The 22975-nt window shown below is 39.3% G+C and overlaps 2 protein-coding genes across 4 annotated transcripts in view; one reads left to right on the top strand and one right to left on the bottom strand.

Annotated features, from left to right (window-relative positions):
* DENND4C (DENN domain containing 4C) overlaps window positions 1–8726 on the top strand; it is a gene marked incomplete at its 5' end in the record, with an annotated part of 47521 nt that extends 38795 nt beyond the window's left edge. For all 3 annotated transcript variants that reach the window (XM_080362469.1, XM_080362468.1, XM_080362467.1), the window contains 7 exons: window positions 77–259; window positions 1860–2049; window positions 2970–3215; window positions 4555–4672; window positions 6292–6445; window positions 7656–7720; window positions 8407–8726. In XM_080362469.1, the coding sequence (XP_080218595.1) occupies window positions 77–259; window positions 1860–2049; window positions 2970–3215; window positions 4555–4672; window positions 6292–6445; window positions 7656–7720; window positions 8407–8543 (1093 nt within the window). In that variant the 3' untranslated portion in view covers window positions 8544–8726. The remainder of the gene's footprint in view (window positions 1–76; window positions 260–1859; window positions 2050–2969; window positions 3216–4554; window positions 4673–6291; window positions 6446–7655; window positions 7721–8406) is intronic.
* An 8846-nt stretch (window positions 8727–17572) lies between these two features.
* On the bottom strand, window positions 17573–22378 carry RPS6 (ribosomal protein S6). The gene is made up of 6 exons (XM_080362071.1): window positions 22288–22378; window positions 21342–21473; window positions 20510–20720; window positions 20000–20146; window positions 18474–18631; window positions 17573–17714 (listed from the first exon to the last, which is right to left on the bottom strand). Exons 1-6 carry the CDS (start codon window positions 22291–22293, stop codon window positions 17619–17621), a joined length of 750 nt encoding a protein of 249 aa, XP_080218197.1. The 5' UTR covers window positions 22294–22378; the 3' UTR covers window positions 17573–17618.
* Window positions 22379–22975: the final 597 nt, after the last annotated feature.

Raw genomic sequence — 22975 nt, 5'->3', positions numbered from 1 at the left:
ATAACTTTAAAAATTACTTTATGCTTACATCTTAACCTTTTTATTTCTCTCCCCTCCCATTCATGTTATAACCTAGCTTTTTCCTGAAGCAAAGTACCTCAGGAGACAGTTTACAGAGTGGTACCCTTCCATTAACAACGGATCCGTTGGAGCAGAAACTGTCAGCCAGTCCAGCTGTTGGTGACTTGATCAGTTTTTCAGATCACCCACAGTCCAGCCATACCATAGCTGAAGAAACGGGCTCTGCAGCTGAGCAGAGGTAGGTAAATGAGGGTTGTTTGTTCTGTCAAAAATATATCAACACTTCCAATATTTCTCCTGTGTTTCTAAAGTCAAAGTTGGCTTATGTACCAAATATGGTGGACAGTTAGAATTGTGGCCTGATGGTGGTCTGTTTCCCCTCATTCTTTTTGCGTGTTTTAAGTGTGCTTGTATCAATTTGAAGTAAGCTGGTTCCACTAAATGATTGGGTTTTGGAGTTACAACTGTCGAAATAAATTTTCAGGACCATCCACTATTGAGTATAGGTAAAGCTTCTACTCAGTAGTGTTAGAACACACTCACCTTTTAAAGATACACAGAAATTTAAGCATTACTTTTCCTCATGTTTAGAATTAAACAAGAAGGGCACTGTATTATGAGGAAAAATAAGTCAATTTTCTGGAACACACTTTTTTAAGAGAAACCTCTGGGAGCCCTCAACACTCATACTGAGCTTGTCTTCTGTGATAAGTAATACTGATATAAAACTGAAACTCAGAAAGAGAATATGACTTTTGAAACAGTTGGAGCAAAGAAGCATTAAGGAAAAGGTGTCATGCTGGAAGAGGGAAGAACTGAAATAGTGCTGCTACGAATTTTGACCTTTTTGCTGGGATTTAATGGCATTTTGTTGTAAAGGCTAGTGTGTTTGTTGCTGGTTGTTTTGTTTGTTTGTTTGTTTTCTAATCATCATTCAGTTTGGAATTCCTGAGCATCAATGCTCCTGAGCTAACAAGTTAATACCCGTATCAGACTATTGGAAGTTAAATATTTTAAACTCTGAAAATTAATGGTGTTAATGCTTATCTTAATCTCTTACCTCTGGTGTCATATATTTTTAACTAAAGACAAATTTAGGAGTGAGGGTCACCTCTAAATGAATCTCTTCCCTCTCTTTACAGATTATTTGGAAGCAGATATTTTCTGTTTCACTTGATGTTTTTTCTTCTTTATTATGTATTGTAGTTGAATTGATTTTATCTATTGTTTCATTTATAACATGCACAAAATTAATATTCCCAGATCTGCAGGTGCCTTGATTGTATTAATTAAATTTGACAAGCTTGTAATAGGAGTTTGCTTAAATTAACTTGTTGGATGAAGTTGATGCTTACAATTTTATTTTTTTTCAGTTATTTGTGCATGCAACTTATAAATAGTTTTCTGTAATATTTTTTTCTCTGCTTATGACATTTAGAGAAAGTAAATATAAAGGGAAGAGAAAGTAAAAACGAGCATAGTCAGAACAAGATAGTCTTTGTGTGTTGACAGAACCGTGGATGTGGATTGCTGTTTTTCTAAGCAAGGTGAAGCTGTACCAGCGTAATGGTACCTACACAGAACTGCAGTGCTTTCAGATTTGTGTCTTAGGTTATACCCAGCTGCTTTTCTTGAAGGATCGTTATACTGTCCTGAAGGGCATTTTGTTGGTTTTTTCTTTCCCTAAACTTTGGAGCTAACTGGGTGAATATGATTCCTTGTTCATAGAGAAACTTGATTTGGGATACTTAATTGGCAGCCTTTCTCTGCTTCCTTCCTGTTGCCATAGGAATGCTGAGTAGTTTCATATTAGCATATTCTCTCTAAAATCCAAACAGTGATGTGGCAGAAGAACAGATTAAAGATCCTAGAACCATGAAGACATCTGTCAATAATCCACTAAAAAGGGGAGTGTCCTTGACGCGGAGCCACAGTGTTGGAGGTCCACTGCAAAACATTGATCTTTCCCAGAGACCTTCTCATGGCATTTCAACAGTTAGTCTTCCAAACAGTTTGCAAGAAGTTGTGGTAAGTCGAGAAGCTGCACATTCTGTTGACAGCAAAATATTGAATGCAATGAACTGACAATGAATAACGTTCTACTGCTATCATTCTTGTCCCTTTGGAGAAATGGGAATGGCCAAGCATATTATCATGTTCTTATGACAAAAAAAAAAAAAAGAAAAAAAGTCTTGGTTCAGTATATCTAAAATTGCATTTTCAGTACAGTGTAGAAACAATGTTGCTTGATTTGAAATGTTCTCTCTAGCAGAATGAAGCTAATCTTTGTCTTTCTAGTACTGGAATTTTGTTTTAAAAATAACTCAACTTCTGCAACACACCAAACAAAATAATGCAAACAACACACTGTTGCAAGAGTGAAAGTTTGTTCCTTTTCCACGCATTTACTTACACTCATCTATATTCTTCTAGGTTTACCTGTTCAGTGGATGGGTAGGTAAAATAAGAGGGAATACTGAGACTATTACATTATCCTGGCACATGAAGCAAAGTGTTTCTGCACTCTCCTTGTGCTTTTTATTGGCAAGAAGCTATCTTTAACATGTGAACTCATGATTCGGTTCCACAGCTGGTGTAATTACTGAGATTCTTCTGAAATCTCTGTTGCCACTGGCTTTGTACAGGTTTAGATAGCTTGAAACTGCACAATCAGGAAAAGGTTATAACAAATTAGCATTTTCTTTTTTTCATGTCATAGAGCAACCTTAGATGATTGTTCTTTAGAGTTAAGAAACACCTCAACAGTCAAAACTGCTAATGGTATTAAAGTTATTGTGTGTTCAGTACTTCCAGAGACTTCTTCCAAATATCGAAAGAAAATGGGGGTTTTCGGGGCAAGTAATCCTTGAAGAGTATTTCTGGAAGAAAAACCTTTAATTTTGTAACAATAACAAAAAATTATTTTGTTTGTGTTGTTTTGTCTTTAGGATCCTTTAATAAAAAGACCTAACCCTCTACCTGTATCTGTACCCTACTTGAGCCCTTTGGTACTGCGTAAGGAGCTTGAATCACTGTTGGAAAATGAGGGAGAGCAAGTAATTCATACATCCAAATTCATCAATCAACACCCCATAATTTTCTGGAACCTAGTTTGGTATTTCCGACGGTTGGATCTACCTAGCAACTTACCTGGACTCATTCTAACATCTGAACATTGTAATGATGGAGTGCAGGTAAATGGCCATTAGAACTGCGGATAGTAGAGTTAACTAAATTTGAGAGTTTGGTTCAAAAAAAGTTGGTAACTCATTTCTGAGTAGCTTGGGTCTAGATTCCTGGGTTTTATAATACAAGTATATAGGTTGGTTTTCTGCAAGGAATCTTGAAGAAATATGAGTGAAAACAGTAATCAAATTCTAGTCAAGCTGCTCTATTTTAAAAAGCCAGAGAATAAGATTCATTAAAGAGATGGCTGATACATAGAAGGAGACAAGATGTGTCTGTGGAGAACTCAGAAATTGCAGTACATTGTAATCCACATAGTGTGGGTTACATACTTCATTATAGTAAACCTTTTAAGTTATTCGTCAATATGTTTTGTTCTTTTCCACTAATAGTTTTTGCTATTCAAACTCCACTGAGTTTCATTACTGTATGAATGGAACAAAATAATGTAGATTGGATGCTATCTTTTGAGTATTTTGCTTTTCCTATTTTAAGGAGCAGATGTTTTTCTGAAACCTGTATGATTTTTGTGTGTAAATACTAAATTCAATAGGTAATTGCATATGATGAACACACAAAAGTAATATTTTTCCATCTATTTGTATGCACTTTAGTTTTAAAATTCTCTCCCTCCATTTAAAAAAAAAACCCACCTAGAACCAAGAACAATTTTCCCAGAATTGTGGTTGAAGACCAATACTAATGAAATATAAAGCATGATGGGAAAATACTGTGCATTAGCAAGGAAAACCACAACATTGGACATGGTATCCTGTCATTACTAGTTTAGATTGACACGCTAGTGGTAAATTTTTCTTGCCCACTAATTCTTATTGTATTAGTGATTCCAGAAGCTCTTAATTTAAAAAAAAAATTATGAAACTACTGTTTTGAGTGCCATATATTTTTAATGGAAATAAATGGTTGATATTTGTATGCAAATACTTTTTTTTTTTCTGTTTGTTGGGAAGACCAACACACAGACATGAGAAAATACAGGGTGAGAAAACACAAAGGTATAGCATGATAAGCAGTACAAATCAAGTAATGTGTTTGGTGCATGAAAAATATTTTTTGACATATATAATAACAAATATTTTCTTCAGATATCTGTAGAAAGCAGAATGCTCTTCATACATCAGTCTAAACTAGAAAGGGCAATTAAATGTTTCAGTACTTATGCCTTTGCTCTGATTGAATTCAGTTTCCACTAGAAGACAACTATTGCTCTTTGTTGGATTCAAGATAAATAAACAATTTTCTGTTTGTTTTCAAAATGAGTAAAATAGCAGATAAGAAGACTGTACTGATGTTTTTAAAACTTTTTCTCTTTCCTCATGTTTTTAGCTTCCTTTGACGTCACTTGCTCAAGATAGCAAGCTAGTATACATCCATCTTCTGTGGGACAATATCAACCTCCACCAAGAGCCAGGGGAGCCTCTGTATATATCTTGGAGAAATCTCAGTAAGTAGAGCAAATGTTATAGAAAGCAGAGGGAGCAGAGGATATGGAAAGAAACAGGGTTTTAGTGTCTGAAGTGTATGTGGCACATCAAGTTGGAAAGACTTTTTAGTGTGTGAAGCATCTGCAATCCCTTAGGTACTTAATATAGTCTTGGTGACAAATTATTTTTGACAATATCTTACTCATCTGTGTGAAAAGGTATGTTATCTGTTCTGTATATTTCATATACTTATAAACCGGGTGGGAGGATTTGCTCTAGATGAGTTGCTAAAAAGGCTTCACCTGATTTGAATGTTTCACTTCATTATCTGGTTATATTCTATGCAGGCATGAAAAAGAAGACTGTTTTACAATTAAGTATCTTGTGTTTCTATAAATGAATGGAAGGTCACGTGATCCATTAATGTGTACATTGAGCAGCCTACTTGACTGTCAAAAAGCAAGATCCAGTAAAGCCTTTGTCTACCATAACTTCATTTCTAAGGAAGAAAAAACAGGCAGACTACTTATGAGAAATCTGGGCTTTCATTACTTCTGATCAGCAAAAAACCCTTTGTTCACTGAAACCCCTCAGTCTGTGTTTTAACTTTTAACAACTGTGCTAAAAACTATGTAGCATGGTAATTCTGGTTTTAAGGAAGAAAAAAAGAGTTTGTTTAAAAGTGTCCTAAAAACAGACTGATCAGAAAATTAGAGTCAAGAGTGCACAATAAGATATGTTTCTGTCAGCTTCTAGAAAAGCATATTTATTTGTGCATAATACATTAAAAACATCCACAAAGCATTCAGGCATGAGTGAAGATGCATAAATATGCGAGTTTATGTCAATAAAGGAGCAAAAGTCCTGTTTTACATGTGGAAGAAAAGTAGCAGTGTTGTAGATAAGGCTCTACAGCAGTGGCAGGAAGTATGTGGAAAACAGGAAATTACATTTGTAAACCATCATATAGGACAATGTTATGAAAACCTTAGGCTGGCTTGAATATGATTGCTAGCCTTGGTCTACATTCTATTTACACACCGTGTGCTTGCTGCCTGATCTGTAGCCTTATTTTTTGGTCAGTAAATTGACATAATATTCCCTCATGAGCCACTATTTTCCAAAGAATAATAGTTCAGTGTTATTCTGGAAGTGGCAATGTAAGGAACAAATCATAATGGTAAGTATGTTGATCATTTTCTTTCCAGTTTAACACAACAGTGCATTTTTTATTTTGATATGTAGCCCAAAGTTATTAATGAATTCTAGGTGGCTTTTAGAAGGGCTTTGATGCAAAAAGTTTCTTTGATGAGAAATTTAACAGTGTTTTCTTCTGTTTCTTTTCCTTTGTGTAAAAATAACCTTCTTGGAGTGAACTTAGATTTTGAAACTTAACTATATCAATAAACCTGAGCTAACAAACCATCACAGGCAGCATCTGATGCTGGCTACTCTTCAGTCTCATATTTTTCTGTCATGTGGGAGCTCTTGCACATGGATACATGATGTATCCTGTTGATTTTGTGGTGGAGTAAAGACAAAGGCAAAGCCTTTCCATTATAACAAATCAAAATGAAAAAAAAAAAACAACAAACCCAAACTTTACTGTTTTAATAATTAATACTGATGCACTTCCCAGATTCTACTGAGAAGAGAGCTTCTACCGTGCCAGAAGATCAGCAGGCAACAAACACTTTGTTGGAGAACATCAAGCTGAGTATTCAACACAATAATGTTGAGAAACCAATCAACCTCCTCCTACACAAAGTTAAGCCAGATGTGAAGCGACAGAGGTAAAGGGGTAATCTCATCTTACTTTGTCCCCACTCAAAATTAAATGAGATCAGACTGTATACACTTCATAATAATAACTCCATAAGAACCTCTTGGGAATATTCAGTTTCATTTGTGTCCACCCAACACAGTGTATATTTGTTTATGCCCAGGTTTCCAAACAAATATATAGTTCATCCAAATCAAATGGATACGGTCATTTGCAAATTAATAAGAAAAATGTAGGTATTGACTATGCAGACTTTGGTGTTGCTCCAGATTTAGCGAATTGACAAATACAAGTGTGCAGCATGCTATTGCTGTCTGAAATATTCTCCAAACTACCTAGTTATACCTATTAAAATTCCACCAACCTGGAGTACTGGCTAAAAAAAGTGGATACAGCGTGATACACAAACAAAGGGAGACATGTAGATAACACTTCTGTGGTATATTTTGCCATCTATGCTAAAATTCAAAGATGGCTCCATTCAAAAGTACAGCCTCTGAAGTAAATGACAGCAGATAAAAGTGTGTTTGAAGTCTATCATGCTATGTCATCTTTGCTTCTGTGATTTGTAGTTACTGAAAGGAAACTACAACTAGTTTGCCTTAAGAAGAATCATTGTGAGTTGCGCAAGGAAAAAAAAATATCTTTTTTTAGTAATATCTAGCTCTGAGATAGATTGTGACGTTTTGAAACAAAAAACAGAGGATGAGTGATCTGAAATAAGCCTGTTCACTGTACTTCACCCTCAGGCAGGCAGGAGTTAATTAAGAAGTGTTCCTTAATTTCATATTTCTTGTTTTTCTCGAGTTTTTATGGCATGTTTGACACATGGATTTTTTTAATAGAAAATGTAACTGCTGACATTTGGTGGTAATATAACTCCATGTGTTAGGAGAAATATTTATGAGAAATGAGAGGCCTGAGGAAACCTGAAGCTAGTAATCATGTAGATTTCTTTACAAGCAAGCTTAACAGAACAGCTGCAGAAGCTGCACTCTGAGAGGTGGTAGATGCCCCATCCCTGGAGACGTTTCCAGGCCAGGCTGGACGGGGCTCTGAGCAACCTGATCTGGTTGAAGATGTCCCTGCTCATTGGAGGGGGTTGCACTAGGTGACCTTTGAAGGTCCCTTCCATCCTACACTCTTCTATAATTCCACTGACTTTCTAAATGTAGGGTAGTTGTTGCTTTCATTGATTTGCTCTTCAAAATATTTCCTAGGAGTTTTTACAGAGAAATTCTTTTCCTGTCGCTGGTGTCTCTTGGAAGAGAGAACATTGATATTGGTAAGTAAAATATACTGTGAAATACATAGTGCCAGTGTATGAAATACATGAATACTATATAGGAAAACGAGTGTAAAAATAATCAACTTTTCAAGCATGTGTTTCTAATTAACTTTTCAGTCGCTGTGTTTTAGTGAAAAGTACTGTTCTGTCACTCTCCATGTAGGTGTTGCTTTTATTAAAACGTAATTTAGATAAGGCCATTATTTTTGACTTTGTTTGAAACCAGTAATCAGTTATTTTAAACAAAGTTTGTTAGCTTGAAGATTTAATTTCTTATGTCTGAAAACTTGTTCTCAGTCTTGTCTGTCATTCTCCAACCAACGTATTAGACCTGTGTCATCTAGCCACCTGATTGCCCACGCTTTCCTGATGTCCTCTACCCTGTGTTGATACACTGCAAGCTAAGGGACTCCCTTGTGACATGTCACAGGGGAAATACCCTGGGAAAAGGCGAACCATGTTGTGATATAAGTAATGGGCATCTGCTGTGATGCATTGTGATGCTCCAGTGTGAAAATGCTTTTCGGTTTCTCTGAGAGGATTCATTTTGGAAAAAAAAAATCAGCAGCTTTTGTTAATTATTTTATTGTTATATAAAACTCACTGGAAGTATTTTATAGGAACAGTAGAGTGCATTGTATGGGGTTTCTTAAATAACCTCAGCTATGCTTTTTCTATTTCAGAGGTCTTTGACAGCGAATACAGACTTGCACATGAAAGGCTACCAAAGGATATTCTTGAAAAGATGGAGAAAATAGATGCTCCGCCAAGCAGCAGGGTTGAGTGTTGTAGGAAGTGCTTCGGAGCACCTTTAATATAAAAATGAGGAAAACAGACACTAAACTTCAGTGAGACAAATGTAGAGGTAAACAAACCAGGAGCGTGGCGATATATACACTTTGAATTCCAAAATATGGTAACTGAGCAATTTGTCAAAGCAATTTCATTGTGCTACAACATATATTCTTGTCTTTCATTTCATGACACATGGTGTAAAGTTCGTTAAAGTGTTTTACAACTGTATTGATAAGGTGAGTTGGTTTCAGTGATTGATCTGCTTTTATTTTTTTCCTGTATATACTTCTCCTTTTCCTTCTTCAGATCTTTCCCCGAAATATCAAGTTGTTCAATAAGGTGATAATTAAACAACAGCCTATAATTGGTGACTTTCTTGAGGGCCACCAATATTTGGATATTTAATGAAATAGCTTTCCTGCCACTGAATACTAGATTCTTCACTACTTCTTTAAAATGACCTTTACCTAAAGAGGGATCTGTGTATTGGTGTGCAGTATGTATGTATGAATGTAAATATTTGAGTCCTTACATTGGAAGCTGCAATGCAGTTGCTGTTGTCAGATTATAGTACTTAAAATCGCTACCCTTCTCCTTACCTTTCTCTCAATCAGTATTCTAGATTATCTTGGGCTGACTTTTCATAATGTATATCTATAGTTGTGAAAACCAGAAACTTACACTCCATTTTCCTGTATTCTGTATCAGACAAATTAAAGAAGCTATGAATGTACTGCCACTTTCTCCAAAAGCATGATAGACTTCTACACTAAGCAGCTCAGAAATAGATGGCTTTCTAAAAATTAGATAGGAAGCTTAAATGATGTTAAGATACATACAACATTTGTCAAACAGATCCTTTCTGCAAAGTTATCCTTTATACTGTATGTATGTATGCTTAAAGAAGTGTCTTTTCCTTAAATTCTTTATCGTCCTCTTCCATGGTTTCATGCTAGCCTGTGGTTTAATTATTTTGCACTGATAGTCCAAATTCTATATTTCAGTTAAAATGTATTTATAAATGTGGTCTTCAAGGTGTATATTCGCACAAATGATGTGCTTGAGTGTATGATCTGAAAAGATGAATCCATCTTTTTTTGTTGCTTTTAGTAGATAAGACACTTCCTCGCCTCACGTATCTAATTGACTATGGTAGTCATAGTCTTGGCAGGAAGAACCTGGATACTTTGTTTATATGATGTAATGAATAGGATAAGATTTATTCCAGGCTTTTTGCTGAAATTTAATGGTGTGGCTTTTCTGATGGAGTTATTCCTAGAGAAAAGGAGAGTAAGATTTGTAGCATATTACCAAGGAGCATAGATAAAACTACAATCACGTATGAGTATGAATGTATTTACTTCATACTACTCTCTTTCTTAAGGACTTTCATTCTTGAAAACGATGAGGGATGAAGATCTGTCTGGAACAGCCTCTACATGAAAGAACAAAATCAACCTTTGTTTTTTCATGGGGCTAAAACAAAGGATTTGCACTATTTGTGACAAAATGCATTATAGACTGTTTTCTTGTATTTTGTCTGAAAGTGCTGATTCTGAGAATATGGGGATATTGCCTGGACAGATTATCTCCTGAAAATATTGTGCTTTCTCAACAATGAAAAGCACGAAAGCACACACTACCTTTTATTTTTTTTTTTTTTCATCTTTTATTCTTTGGGTTTATGCATGGTTGCTTGCCGATATCTGATCTACATCACAGTGGAAGAGTAGAGTTTGATTCTTCGTATTTTCCTTTCTTCTCCTATTTCATAATTTACATGCACAGTTCCATCCTTTTAAAGTAAAAGTCTCTCTGAAGCATTTGTCCAAGAAACTTAATACTTCTGCAAGTCAAAATGGCAAATTTTCCTGTATAATTCTATACTGTTCTTAAACATACAGCTATTAAAAAACATTTTTAGAGTATTAAATGAACAAACCATATGATTATGCAATGCAATTTGAAAGGAATCAAGTTTTAGTTATCCTTAAATTCTCCCAGCTCATTAAATTACAAAGAAAATCTATCTAGTGAGTGCTGTTTCAGGTAGTAACATCCATATTGTTTTTAAACCATTGTAAATAATATTATTATAAACTAAATTATGTAGGCAGATCACATTCATTTCAAAACAACCTTTGTATCTGTTGCTGAAAATACAGATTAATCAGGCATTAGTATTGTAGAAAAAGCCAAGGCATATTGTGTCCCAGCATCTAGTGCTAAATGTCAGACTTTCTCCAGATACATACACGGAACATAAAACACCCTAAAGCCCAAGGGGAAAGGACAGCTGCATGATTTCAGGTTATTCTTGCAGAAGATTTAACTTGGTTTGATTTGTTCCTGCATATTGGCGTTTCTGCACACTACAAATTAACTTCTATTCCCCTTGTAAGTACCTGGATTTCAAAGTGGTAGAAGTCCTGCATGCAACTACTTGAAATATTGAATCTGCCTCTTGAAATTATTTAATTTAGAATGACAAAGTAAGCACATACTCTTTATATATATATATATGTATATATATATATATAATTTTATGTCTAGTTTTTAATAGCTAACAATTCAGCTTGTTTTGGAATGAAATCCATAGCTCAAATGAAAAGGGAGATCTCTGAAAGTGATCTGTTTATTAAGTTTTCATCTAAGTAGATGCTTTTTTTGTGGAGGAAAAAAAAATCACAAAAATTCAAAAGGAATTAAGAACTGTGTTTTATTTGTTTCTAGTTGTTTTCTCTCCTTTCAAATGCATTTTTACGACTTCCTTTTCTTACCTTGATGTTTAGATCTCCTACAAACAGGTAGAGACTGCAGGTTTTCCTACACAAACTTTCTCAGGTGTAGGCTTCCCTAATTTGAATGCAGAAAAACTCTTAAGTATGCATAGGAAAAGGGCACGGCATATAATAGGTTATTTGGCCTGGCTCGGTACACATATGATTGAAAATCTGGCCAAAAATCAACAGGGAAAAGTCTTCAAAAGTTTTTTTGTGAGTGCACTTTTGTCTTTCTAAAATTGGGCAGTAAAAGCATGTTAAGTTTTTACTAGCATGTTAGTAATAGCATGAACTTGGGCTAAATAGGAATGACTTAGTTAGCTACAAATGCTTCTAATTTGTTTGACACCCCACTCTTAGTAATCTGAATTTGTCTGAACCCGTAACACAAGAATGAGCTGGAGAAAGTGTTGGAAGGAAGGGTGTGGATAAGCTTGATCTTGGTTCTGTTTTGCTCTCACTGTAAGCAGGAAAAGTAGAATTTTGCTCACTTGCAAAACTCTTGCCTACAAATACTCTTTCTAGTCTGGCATGTAGCTCAACAGCCAGTGCTCAGGAGATGGCTCTTCTGTGCGTATTTTGGAATTCTCAAAGAAAATGGTTGCAGATCAGTAGTAATTTCAAGACCTGCAATGTGTGCACAAAGTGAGGGTGTGAACAGGATTACCTATGTGGATGCAGACTGTCAATGAGTATCAGGTAAGCCAAAGAACTTAGAAAGTTTGTGTTGGAATAACAGTTACCACAGAGAAGCTTCCCTGAGTTGTTGTCCTAAGGATGTTGAACTGCAGGAAGTTATGCTGAGAAGACACCATCTTTGCACCTTTCACCCAGCCCTGAAACAGTTACATATAGCTTGTGTGCTTATATGAAAATAGCTAATTTTTGTACAATTAAAACAACAAATGATGTCCTAAAGGTTTACAATCAGGATTCTATGTGTCAAAGATTTTCTTTATACATTATAAATACATTCTGGCACACTACGAAGGCCTAACAACTTTCAAAACCCCGTAGGTATAGGAGGCTGATGTGGCTGCAGTATTGACACAGTAATAGGTACCAGCTTTTACAGGTTGCTAGAAGCATCTGTATGTTACTTATATCCTGTTGTCACATTTTATATAACTCAATTTTAAACAGTACAATTTTAATGCAAAATATTTTATTTAGTATATATATTTCAAACTAAATCCATTTGTTTTGCAAGTAACTTAGTCTTGTTCCTAGTGGAATTTCACATTGGTTAAGCTCAAGCTACATTGCACTTGTGAATGAGTAATTTTATTCCATTCTAACTGTGAATTAATGGCTTTTTGTTTTGCTGCAGCTAGAAGAATATACCTTTCATTGAATAACTGCAACATAGGGGATATTTTCAAAATGTATATTAAATTAGATCATAGAAATTATATTTTTAAAATGAATTGTTAAAATGTAAGTAACTTGAATTCACTCAGTAGTTTTCTCTTTTAAAAATTATTAATTCAACAATTATTTCAATGCAGTAACTTTACTTCATTTAACGGTATGCAGGTCATCTTATTCACATAACTGTACAGTTTAAAGAAAGGGTTTTTTTCTTTTAACTAATAGAAACCTTAAGGTGCCTTCTGTATATCAGCTTTTCATTATGGACCTTTTTAAAAAAAAAGAAGCAAACACCCTTTTAACTTTAAAGTCTTGATACTGAATGGTTGAATTGGACTCTGGTTCTATACTCTACTGTGCTGTATATTATGATGCATACAATGAGAGAAATGGATGGGGTTTTTGTTTGTTCTTTCAGTCTGCATCAATCAATGGTGCAAATAAAAGGGATTGTTTGCTGTTTTTAGAAGCACATTAAGCTCCCTCTAGGAGCTTAAAATAAACTGTGTTGTAATGAGGATAAAGGATGTAGTGTGAATAAATTATGAATTTATTAAGTGAGCTGGCAAGTTTTCTTTAATGGAATAAAATTTGCACTGGTGTAGAGACTGTTTTGAACTGTCAAAAAATGGCATCCATTTGCTGTGCTTTGATTAACAAGTGTTTCTCTGTAATGTTTTTGTACATTTGACAAATGTTTCTTGAGTTTAAAAGGGCACTCTGCATATTCTAAATTCTGTATAGATATCTTAGACTAAGAAATGATTTTTAATGTATTTCCCAAAATAAAATATGTATGCATCCTCTGTAAAATTTCACTTGTTCAAGCTTTTTTGCCATTGAAACTTAGGTGCTTGACAGAATTTAACCTCACATGCAAATTTAGCCTATAGTTGAGGAAAAGCAGAGCCTGCATCTTTTGGAAATGGTTTCATAGTACCTCAGTGACTCCTGAATGTTGGGGAAGAGCAGGAGCAGTTGCAGTTGCAGTGTGGGGAGAGGAAAAGATGAGATTCACTTGTGGGGATTTGGTTCATGAGAGGCTGGCTCTGTGGCACCTTAAGCAAGCCGTGGGGACTAGCAGAGGTAAGAAGAATTGAAGAACAGGCTGAGGGAGGCAGAATCTATAAAGATGCTGTTCGTAATGAAGTCTTGGACCCTGACTTCCTGATGATGGAGCTGCTGCTCTCTGCTGACCAGGAAAAGCATCGTGCATCAGTGAGTGGGAAGAGGTTGGTGGCTGTCCTTGATGGAACGCTTCCTGGGAGTTCTGTTTTCCCAGTGCCTTTGTAATGGGGCCACAGAGTGATGCTTTCAGGGATGCATCCTTGCTTGCAAGAGACACTGCTGGACCTCCTGCTTCATAGCATGCAGGTTTACATGGTTTCCACACTTGGTTATTTTTTAAATGGGGTGGTGAGGGGAGGAGTGAGGCTGGGATGAAATTTAAGTAGTAGAGACTGCCAGTTACTGTCAAGTGCTTCAGGCCTTCACAACTGAGTATCTTTCAAACTCCCTCACATTTGGCAGTCAGTTCATTAATCAGTAAAAAAAAAAAGAAAGAATACCAGACCCTAAAGACATTTCTCTCTGAAGAAACTGGTACACATAGAACAAACTGGTAGCTTGTAGAGAAGATTCATAATAAACTCATATTTCAGGCCTGGTTTTGGGTACAGAGCTCCAGAACACTTTGTCTTTTGGACCTTTCTTTTATAACCTTGTTACAATCAGAATGACTTTCTTGTTTGGCTCTGCTTTTGTCCCTGCTGTTTTTTAAAGAATGCTGCCCTCTGAAAATACTACACTGCCTCTCTAATATGCTGCCTTTAACGTGGCCTGTTGTGAGGGGACGCTGAAGGAAGGGAGGGTGTAACAGGCAGGAACACTTGAGGAATCCTTAAAGCAGCATGTTTGAAGATGTAGGGTGGAGGGAACTGCTGCCTTCTGTGCAAAAATTGAGAAACTTGAGGGAGGGTGATGGTAGAAGGCAATAGCAGAAGGAACTTGATTAAGGAAGCCCTGATCCCTCATGTGTCCGGAGCTACCATCAGAATATTCATTGGTGTTAGTTCTTCCTAGCTCTGTAAAGACAAACTTCTCCTGTCTCCGAGGAGGAATAAAGGAAGAGTCACTAATTTGCCAAGCCGGAGAAAATCTGATGCGGTCTGAAAGGAAACACAAAAGTCCTGCCTCTGGGTAGGAATAACCTCATGCAGCAGCACAGGCTGGGTGCAGACGGGCTGGAGTGCAAGTGGACAGGAAAAGGCCTCGGGTTCCTGCTGGACATCAATCTAACCAGGAGTCAGCAGGTTGCCCTTAACATCAAAGCAAGCCCCTGGTGTCCTGGGGTGAATGAGGCAGAGCATTACCAGGCAGGCGGAGGGGAGCGATCTTTCCCCTCTAGTCAGTGCTGGTGAGTCGTGCCTGGGTGCCATGTCCAAGTCAGGACGCATTAGTACAAGGGAGACTTGGACATTCTGGAATGACTCCAGTGAAGGACCACAAAGGTCGTGAGGGACTTGGAGCATCTGGCACGCAAGCAGAGGCTGACAGAGCTGGCATTGTTCAGACTGGAAAAAGCTGGTGGGTTGGGGAGGAAGTAATCCATGTGTCCAAATACCTGATTGCGGGGTGGTAGGCAGGTGGACAAGACAAAGCTAGACTCTTCTCAGTGGCACCTTGTGCTGGAAGAGGCAATGGACACACAGCTGAACTACAGCAAAATCCATTTAAATAACTGTGAGGATGGTCAAACACTGGAATAGATTCCATGGAAGGTTGTGGAGTTTCCATCCTCTAAAAAAAAACCTCAGACCTGACTGGACAGTCACCTGATTTGGCAGGGATTTGCACTACAGACTTCCGGGGTTGCCTAAGTCAATATAGGGTTTTTTACAGCGAGAACAATCAATCACAGGAACCTCCCCAGGTACACAGTAGATTCCCCTCTAGTGGAAGCTTTTAAAATAGGACTGGACAGCATGCTAGGTAATCCCATCTAGGATTTCTTGTCAACAGTTGGACCAGATGATTTTTCAAGGTCCATTCCAACCTGGGCTGTTCTGTGATTCTATCACGGTATACCTGATTTGTACTTACAAACCCAGGACTGGAGGAAGAAGCAGCAGAGGAACCACAAGGGAAGATTCAAGGAAACAAGTCATGAAAAACAGTGCAGGGTAGCTTTTTGTCATCAGGGATTAGGGTTAGGGACAAGGTCACACATTGACAGCTTGAAAAAAGTAACGAACACCCCCCACACTTTTTTCACCCATTAATACAACAGGGTATTAGTTGCACTGCTTCTTAGAAACACTTATTAGCAGCATATAGAGTAGGGCATCTGTGTGAGGACAGATTTCTTCCAGGCCACACTAATCGCAGTGTTTGGTGACCTTCAGTGGAGTGCCTCTTAATCATATGCCAAGTAGGCGTTACTAGGATCCAAAAAGAGGGGACTGTTGAGAAATTATATGTATGCTCTTCCACAGATTAAAGTTCCCAGCATTGTGAATTTAGTGAGTGCTAATCTCATACTTTAAGATGATACCTCCTTTTTGTTGACAGTGCTTCTTCATGCTGCTTTTACAGTAAACATTTGTGTGTATGGAAGCTGTTTCTTCAGTAAGCAGGTTAAGGATATCATACAAAGCATAATTAACAGCTAGATGGTAACACAGATTGATCTATGTTTTTTTCACATCAGTTTTTTGCAGCTGGAAGACTAACATTGTCATAGATGCATTTGTGAAAGGTAACACTTATTCTAGTGAAGCTCAGGTTTAAAAGGGCCTATGTGGCTATCCTCACTATTGCCAGAAAATAAGCTCTTGTTAAATTGTAGGTCTTGAGCATGGCCTCCACAACAAATAAATTAAAAATTCTTATTTAACACATTTAACTGCTACTGCTAACCCTCTTCCCCTTTGCTGATTATGTAGCTGATTTGTCATTTGAAAATAGTCCAGTTTTTCTGCCACCTCAACTGTTGCACTGTGAAGGACAGCCCAAATGGAAACCTGAGTTTCAAAACTGTGTTGGCCAATTCTCTTGCTCTGAGGCTTCTACTGCACGTTTCATGGCAAATTCTGCCCTTGTCAGAGATCAGTAACCCTTCATCCCAGCACAACTCCAAAAGTTCAGGGATGGCAATTTGTTCCTTCCGTGTCCATAATCTACTGCCAACAAGTCATATGTTCTCCAGCTTTCTACAGTCCATATTCCACATTCAGTGTATTAAAAAATTGCTTCTAGACAGAGAGGTGGGCACCTAACTTTAAAGAGCCTTGCTGTGTACACAGGAAGGGGAAAAAAACCAGCTTTGTAACTTCTAAGGTTGTGATAAAGCCTAATAGAAGAAATACAAGCACTTACCTCAACAAAAATTAAGGTGGATCCTACTACTATTTTAAGAACTCAGACAATTTCTTTAGTCGTAGACTCTTAACACTGAACACTTAACAAGTATTCTTAAATCAGAGCAGTAATCCCATCACCCTTACCTAGTATGAGATCTGCACGAAGTACAGTCTGAATACCTGAAGGCTACTGTGAAGGGTTTTATCCTCAAGTGAAACTATGAAGTCAAACTTTTTAATTACTGGCTTACACTCAGTATTCAGTAATAATTTTAGGAGCAGAATGCTGAAGTACTTCCAGATCACGGAATATCTTGAGTTGGAAGGGAGCCATGAGAATCAAGTCCAACTTCCTGCTTATCGCAACACTTCACAAAACTATATCATGTGACTAAGAGCATCATTTGAACTCTGGACAGGTTTGGTGCCACGACCACTTCCCTGGGGAGCCTGTTAACAGTGACTGACTTAACTACACTTAATTCTGCCCAGAGTCAGCCAAAGGCTTTACCTTTTACCAGCACTGGAAAGTCTCATACTGAAAGTTAACCACAAAATGGTTTATTTTTATTATCATGTACATCTTTACTTCTGACTTGACTCAGACTTAGATGTAGAAGCTCTCAATGAAGAAAGCCGGCGTCTCTTCGCAATCTGCTCTTGGCGCTTCTCCTTGGCTTCCTGAAAAGCAAAGCAAGATGAAGTCAGTACTAAGATCTTGCACATAGCCAAGCACTTCAAAACATCTACAAAAGAACAAACTAGGGAAAAATGTTCCTTAACTCAATAAAGCAAAATACAGTTTCCCTTCTTCACAAAAAAATTCTTCAAGTAGCCAAACCTGTACAGATCCATGTCTTAAACAATATGGACCGGTGTCCAAAATTACAGTAAAAATAGTAACACAGAGTTCACAACAGACTAGAGAGGTCTCTCTACTCTCATTTTCAGTCTGGAAGTCATTAAGCACTCAAGGTACCGTGCTAAATATTCTAAAAGCACTGCTTCAGCAGTCACTGCTGTTTAGGTGCAAGAGCAAACTCATCCAAACAAATAGCTTCTTGCCAGGTTATTTTCCATCCAGGTCAACTGGATCCCATTTCTCTACACACTCACTCATCAAATGCTTGGGCATCTCTGTTAAACTAGAATTCATTTGAACTAAAATCGCTACTGCAAAACCTGTCTTCACAGGCCAAAACTGTTCATTGTTTTCTTCAAAAATCAGCTTTCAAATTAATTATCTAGTTAACTTCTAATTTTCTAGGACTGGCAAAAATCCATAGAAATGCTCACAAAAACACATGACCAGCAATCTTTATGCCCACATGCAAGCATTTCTATGCAAAAGGAGCTAAGTAAGAGCAGCTCAAAGCATACAGTCAAGTTTATCAAACCCCCTGATTTCGGGGGACAAGATATTTCATATAGCAAACGCACCTTCATTCTCTTGGCCAAGAGCTTCGCATATTCTGCTGCTTCCTCCTTGTTCTTTTGAGTGCGCTGCTTCTTCAGAGCAATGCGTCTGCGCTTATGCTGCAGAACTCGAGGAGTCACTAGTCGCTGGATCTTAGGAGCCTTGGTTCTGGGTTTCTTGCCTACCAAAAAAAAAAAATAATTGTGTATCAACAGAAGTGGCAGATTACCTTTCAAAGGGGTGTCAGGCTTCCTCTAGCAAGCTTAAGAGTAAGTTACATTTACTGTTATGGTAACATTTGTGTACTACATACTATACCAACTTATACAGCAGCAGTGTCAAACTCAATTTTCATAGAGGGGCCATCACAGTTGCCTTCAAAGGGCCAAGTGCAATTTTAAGACTCTGTACATGTAAGTACACCTACTATACAGTCCTAGAATTATATTCAGCCTTTGAAGCCGACTACGAGGCTGATGTGGCCCCAGATGAAAATGAGTTTGACACTCCTGTTATACAGCGTTCAACCTCTTCACAGATTTTGCAGGAAAAAAACAATTACTGCCAGATGTAGCATTAGCAAAATATAGTTTCTTAATGAAACAAAGCGTTACATAGTGCATCTGTAATTCCTTGCATTTTTGTGAAAATTCCTAGCTTCTCAGCAGGCCCATCTGAATTCCCCCCTAGACTTAAATTGTTTAAGAACTATAGAAACTAATCATCTAGCTTCCACAACAAGCCATTATGTTTTCAATTTGAAAAAGCACTCTACAATCCTAGATAGGCTTGAAATGTTTATCTCTAAAAACCAAAAATCCATAGCCCATAATAAGCAAATAAAAACACACCACCACACCTATCTGTAAAATTTCACTACTCAATCCTGCCTGATGGCAGCAGTCACAAGCAGCCCGATGTCCACCAGGATCACATTTTTAATGGACAGAACAGTTTCTGTGATCCAGAAAATTGCAGTCTTTTACTCAACAAGCTGTCACAGTGCCAAAGCTGTTATTATGTCTTTTCTGCTAAAAAGTCACCCTGATCAAATGCAACAGAACCCAGAATTAAAATCTTATATTGAAAGAGACAGGTGGTAAGCAAAACAGTGCTCTCCCAATTAAAGTTCATTTTTGAGACTGTCATAAGCAACAGGGAAAAATCTTAGTATCTTCTCTACATACTGCATTTTTTCTCCACCTCATAAAAATGTTCCAGAACCATTCCACTTCATATTTAACCTTCTCTCATTGACAATTATGTCTGGATTATTCTTAACGCCAGTAGTAAATATTTACTCCTGATTCTATCATACATTTATAAACAAACTCTGTCAAAGCAGATGTAAAAGGAAGAAAGGGGTAGAAGAAACCAGACACTCATGAAACTCTACTTCTTATCCATAAGTCACAGCTGATAAAGCCTAAATACCACAACGGTCAACTCCTGGACCTACTACTATAGTATGTTTCATTCACTGAAGTAGGCTGGACACGTTTTTGCTGAAAATTACATTAAATCAGAGTTGTAGAGTTTGAGGACTTACCTTCTTTGTTCAGAGGCTTCCTCACAACATACTGGCGAACATCATCCTCCTTGGACAGGTTGAACAGCTTGCGGATTTTGCTAGCCCTCTTGGGACCAAGGCGACGGGGCACAGTGGTGTCTGTCAGCCCAGGAATATCCTTTTCACCTTTGAGAATTTAAATATGCCAGTTAATCCTCCATCTACAGAACACCTGCTTCATTGGTGAATTTCAACTATAAGCTTAAAATACAAAAAATCACAAGATAATACTAGATAATCCTTGGGGTTCACCCACTAGCTACTCTTTGCTGATTTAATACAGTCATATTGCTGGCAGAAATAAGTATTTCAGTTACCAGTGACCAGCTTTAAAATTACAAGCATGAAATGCTCAGAAGGACTTTCAAGACATATTCACAATCTGAAGTTGGGACTGCATTTGTCTTCTATAGAACTTCACAGCCTCTAGTAAGCAGGCTCCTTCCAGGTGCCTACTTCTACTACTGCTTGTTCCATCCAGACTCTTACCCTTTTTCACAATGACCAAGTTCAGAACACTCAAGTTGGCATCAACAATGCACCCACGAACAGATTTGCGTTTCCTCTCTCCAGTTCTTCTGGGTCGGTAGCAGGAATGGCCCTTGCTGAGCAGAAGGCGGACACGTCCATGTGTCAGGACACCTTGCTTCATGGGGAAGCCTTGTTTGTCATTGCCACCGCTGATCCGGACAACATAGCCCTACGAAAACAAACAATAAAACACTTGGTTGCTTGCACATCTCTATTACTTCAAGGAGAAGTAGTAGATATTACAATATGCTATTCAAAACAATGGGGCAGTGTGCCCATGATCTGGGAAAAGTCACTGTTAAAGGTCTGAAATAGGGGATATGTGGGTAAAAAGGAAAAAAAAAGCTTTTATTGCTTTCTTTGTGGAGGTGCCAACAGAAAATATGAACTCATCCCACCTCAGCTGGACTGTCCATACTAACACTCAGATACTTCAAGCCCATTCCGCCAGCCTCAACATGCTTTCCCCCATGCACTAGCAACAATTTTTAACTCAATCAGTAAAGAAGGGAACAACACTTCTATGGTACAGATGTGTCCTGAACACCAAGATGGCACCCAAATGAAAAACAAAGAACTACTGCAAATAACAGAAAAAAGCACTAAACATAAGATTTAAAACAAAGGAACTTAGAAAAGTAGCAGAACAGTAGCCAACACAAAATTCAGTATATACACCAAGAAAAACTTCTAACATACCTGCCAACAACATACAACTGCATACTGGAAATAATCTGTAGTTTAAAGTCCTTTGTCACAGCTCTGACACAGCCTTCTCTACACTTCTTACCTTCCACTCCTCGCCAAGAGAATCAGCCGCGACTTCCGTGGCCATCCGTTTTTCATAGAATGTTCTCAGCTTGCGCTCATCATCCACTTCAATGAGTTTCTGGCAGCCAGTGGCTGGGAAAGAGATGTTCAGCTAACAAGGAAAAAGAAAAAAATCTTGGTTGAAACTTCTCCTGAGACATTTTAACAGCACACTGGCATTTATCTGCTCGTTTCACCTTAGCATTCCAAATCTGAAATTTCCCGTCTGCTTACATGAATGCTTACTAGCCATAACTTGTCACTACCATGCCCAGAGAGACAGGCAAGCCTGTCCTTGGCCACACTGGGCTGTATCACTCGCTCAGTCACACAGCGAAGTGGCTTGATGGCAGCTGGAGCTCCACCACCTTCACAGACTGCAATCAGGCACGTCAAGGTGAGGGCAGCACAAACCTGTTGCCTCTTCTGCAAGCTCTTTGCAGGCCACGTTACACTGAACAACTGCAGAACCGGAACCCAAGGTCAGCTGCGTCTGCCGCGCGTTATTATGTTTTTTGAGGGGCCAGTGCGAAGGCCAGAGACTCGGAGCCACCTCCCGGCACACTCCCCTCGAGCACGGCCTGGCAGCAGCTCCGGCCCACTCGGTGCTTCTCTGCTAGATCCCGCTGCTCATAAGACAGGCCTCGCCATGGCCAAAAACCATTCTAAGCGCAGGAACGACTGGAGCCTGGAGCCCCATGGCCCGGTGGCAGGAGAGCCCCCACTGAAAGGCCTGGGCCTGCGCGGCGGCCATGTCGCCCGGCCAACAATCCGCTTCCATCCGCACCACAGCAGCGCTACAGCCCCGCCATCAGGGACCATCGCCCCCCGCCAGCGGCCCCGTGCGCAGGGCCGGCGCCATTTGTGGCGGCGGAACCCGAATCCTGCCAGATGCGGCTGCGGCCCTGGCCCCTCGCGCAACCCACCTTCATCCTCGCCTAGCCGCGACGCCGCAACAAGAGGCCGCACTTCCGCCCGCAGTCTGCTCATAGACCCGCCAACTCTCGCGAGAACGGCACCGCCCGTGCCCGTCTGACTGGGACTGCCCAATGGCGAGAGAGGCTCCGCCAGCCGAGGGGCGTGGCGGCAGCAGCCCTCGCTGCCTGCTGGGGGCTGAGGCCTCGCCGTGTGGCGGCTCCCGCGCGGCGGGATACGGCCCTGAGCCGCGCGGTGCTGTGCCCGCGGAAAAGAGTTCCTGTGCGCGAGGTGCACGGCCGGCGCACAGGCAGGCGGGCACGGCGGGCGCACAGACAGGCACGGCCGGCGCACAGACAGACAGACAGGCACGGCCGGCGCACAGACAGGCACGGCGGGCGCACAGACAGACAGACAGGCACGGCCAGCGCACAGACAGGCAGGCATGGCGGGCGCACAGACAGACACAGCCGGCGCACAGACAGACAGACAGGCACGGCCGGCGCACAGACAGACAGACGGGCACGGCCGGCGCACAGGCGCGATGGCGGCGGGCCCCCTCCCGTGCCGCCAGCCAGGCGTGAGGACGCCGGAAGCTGCCACTTGCTTCCATCAAACTTTGAGCAAATATCGTTAAGACTCTGGAAGGAGGGAGGGCGGCCAGGCCACCTGTCAGGGCAGGCTGGCTCCTCAGAGCGG

The sequence above is a fragment of the Nesoenas mayeri genome (assembly GCF_963082525.1).
Source record: "Nesoenas mayeri genome assembly, chromosome: Z".
In the NCBI taxonomy this organism is placed as follows: Eukaryota; Metazoa; Chordata; class Aves; order Columbiformes; family Columbidae; genus Nesoenas; species Nesoenas mayeri.
This window is presented reverse-complemented; position numbering and strand designations above follow the sequence as displayed.

Excerpts from the sequence above, each read along its gene's own strand:
- RPS6 (XM_080362071.1), bottom strand. Across the intron at positions 20,721-21,341 it reads CTCTTGGCGAGGAGTGGAAG|GGCTATGTTGTCCGGATCAG; the intron begins GTAAGAAGTGTA and ends TTGTTTTCGTAG. Across the intron at positions 18,632-19,999 it reads GAAGCCTCTGAACAAAGAAG|GCAAGAAACCCAGAACCAAG; the intron begins GTAAGTCCTCAA and ends TTTTTTTGGTAG.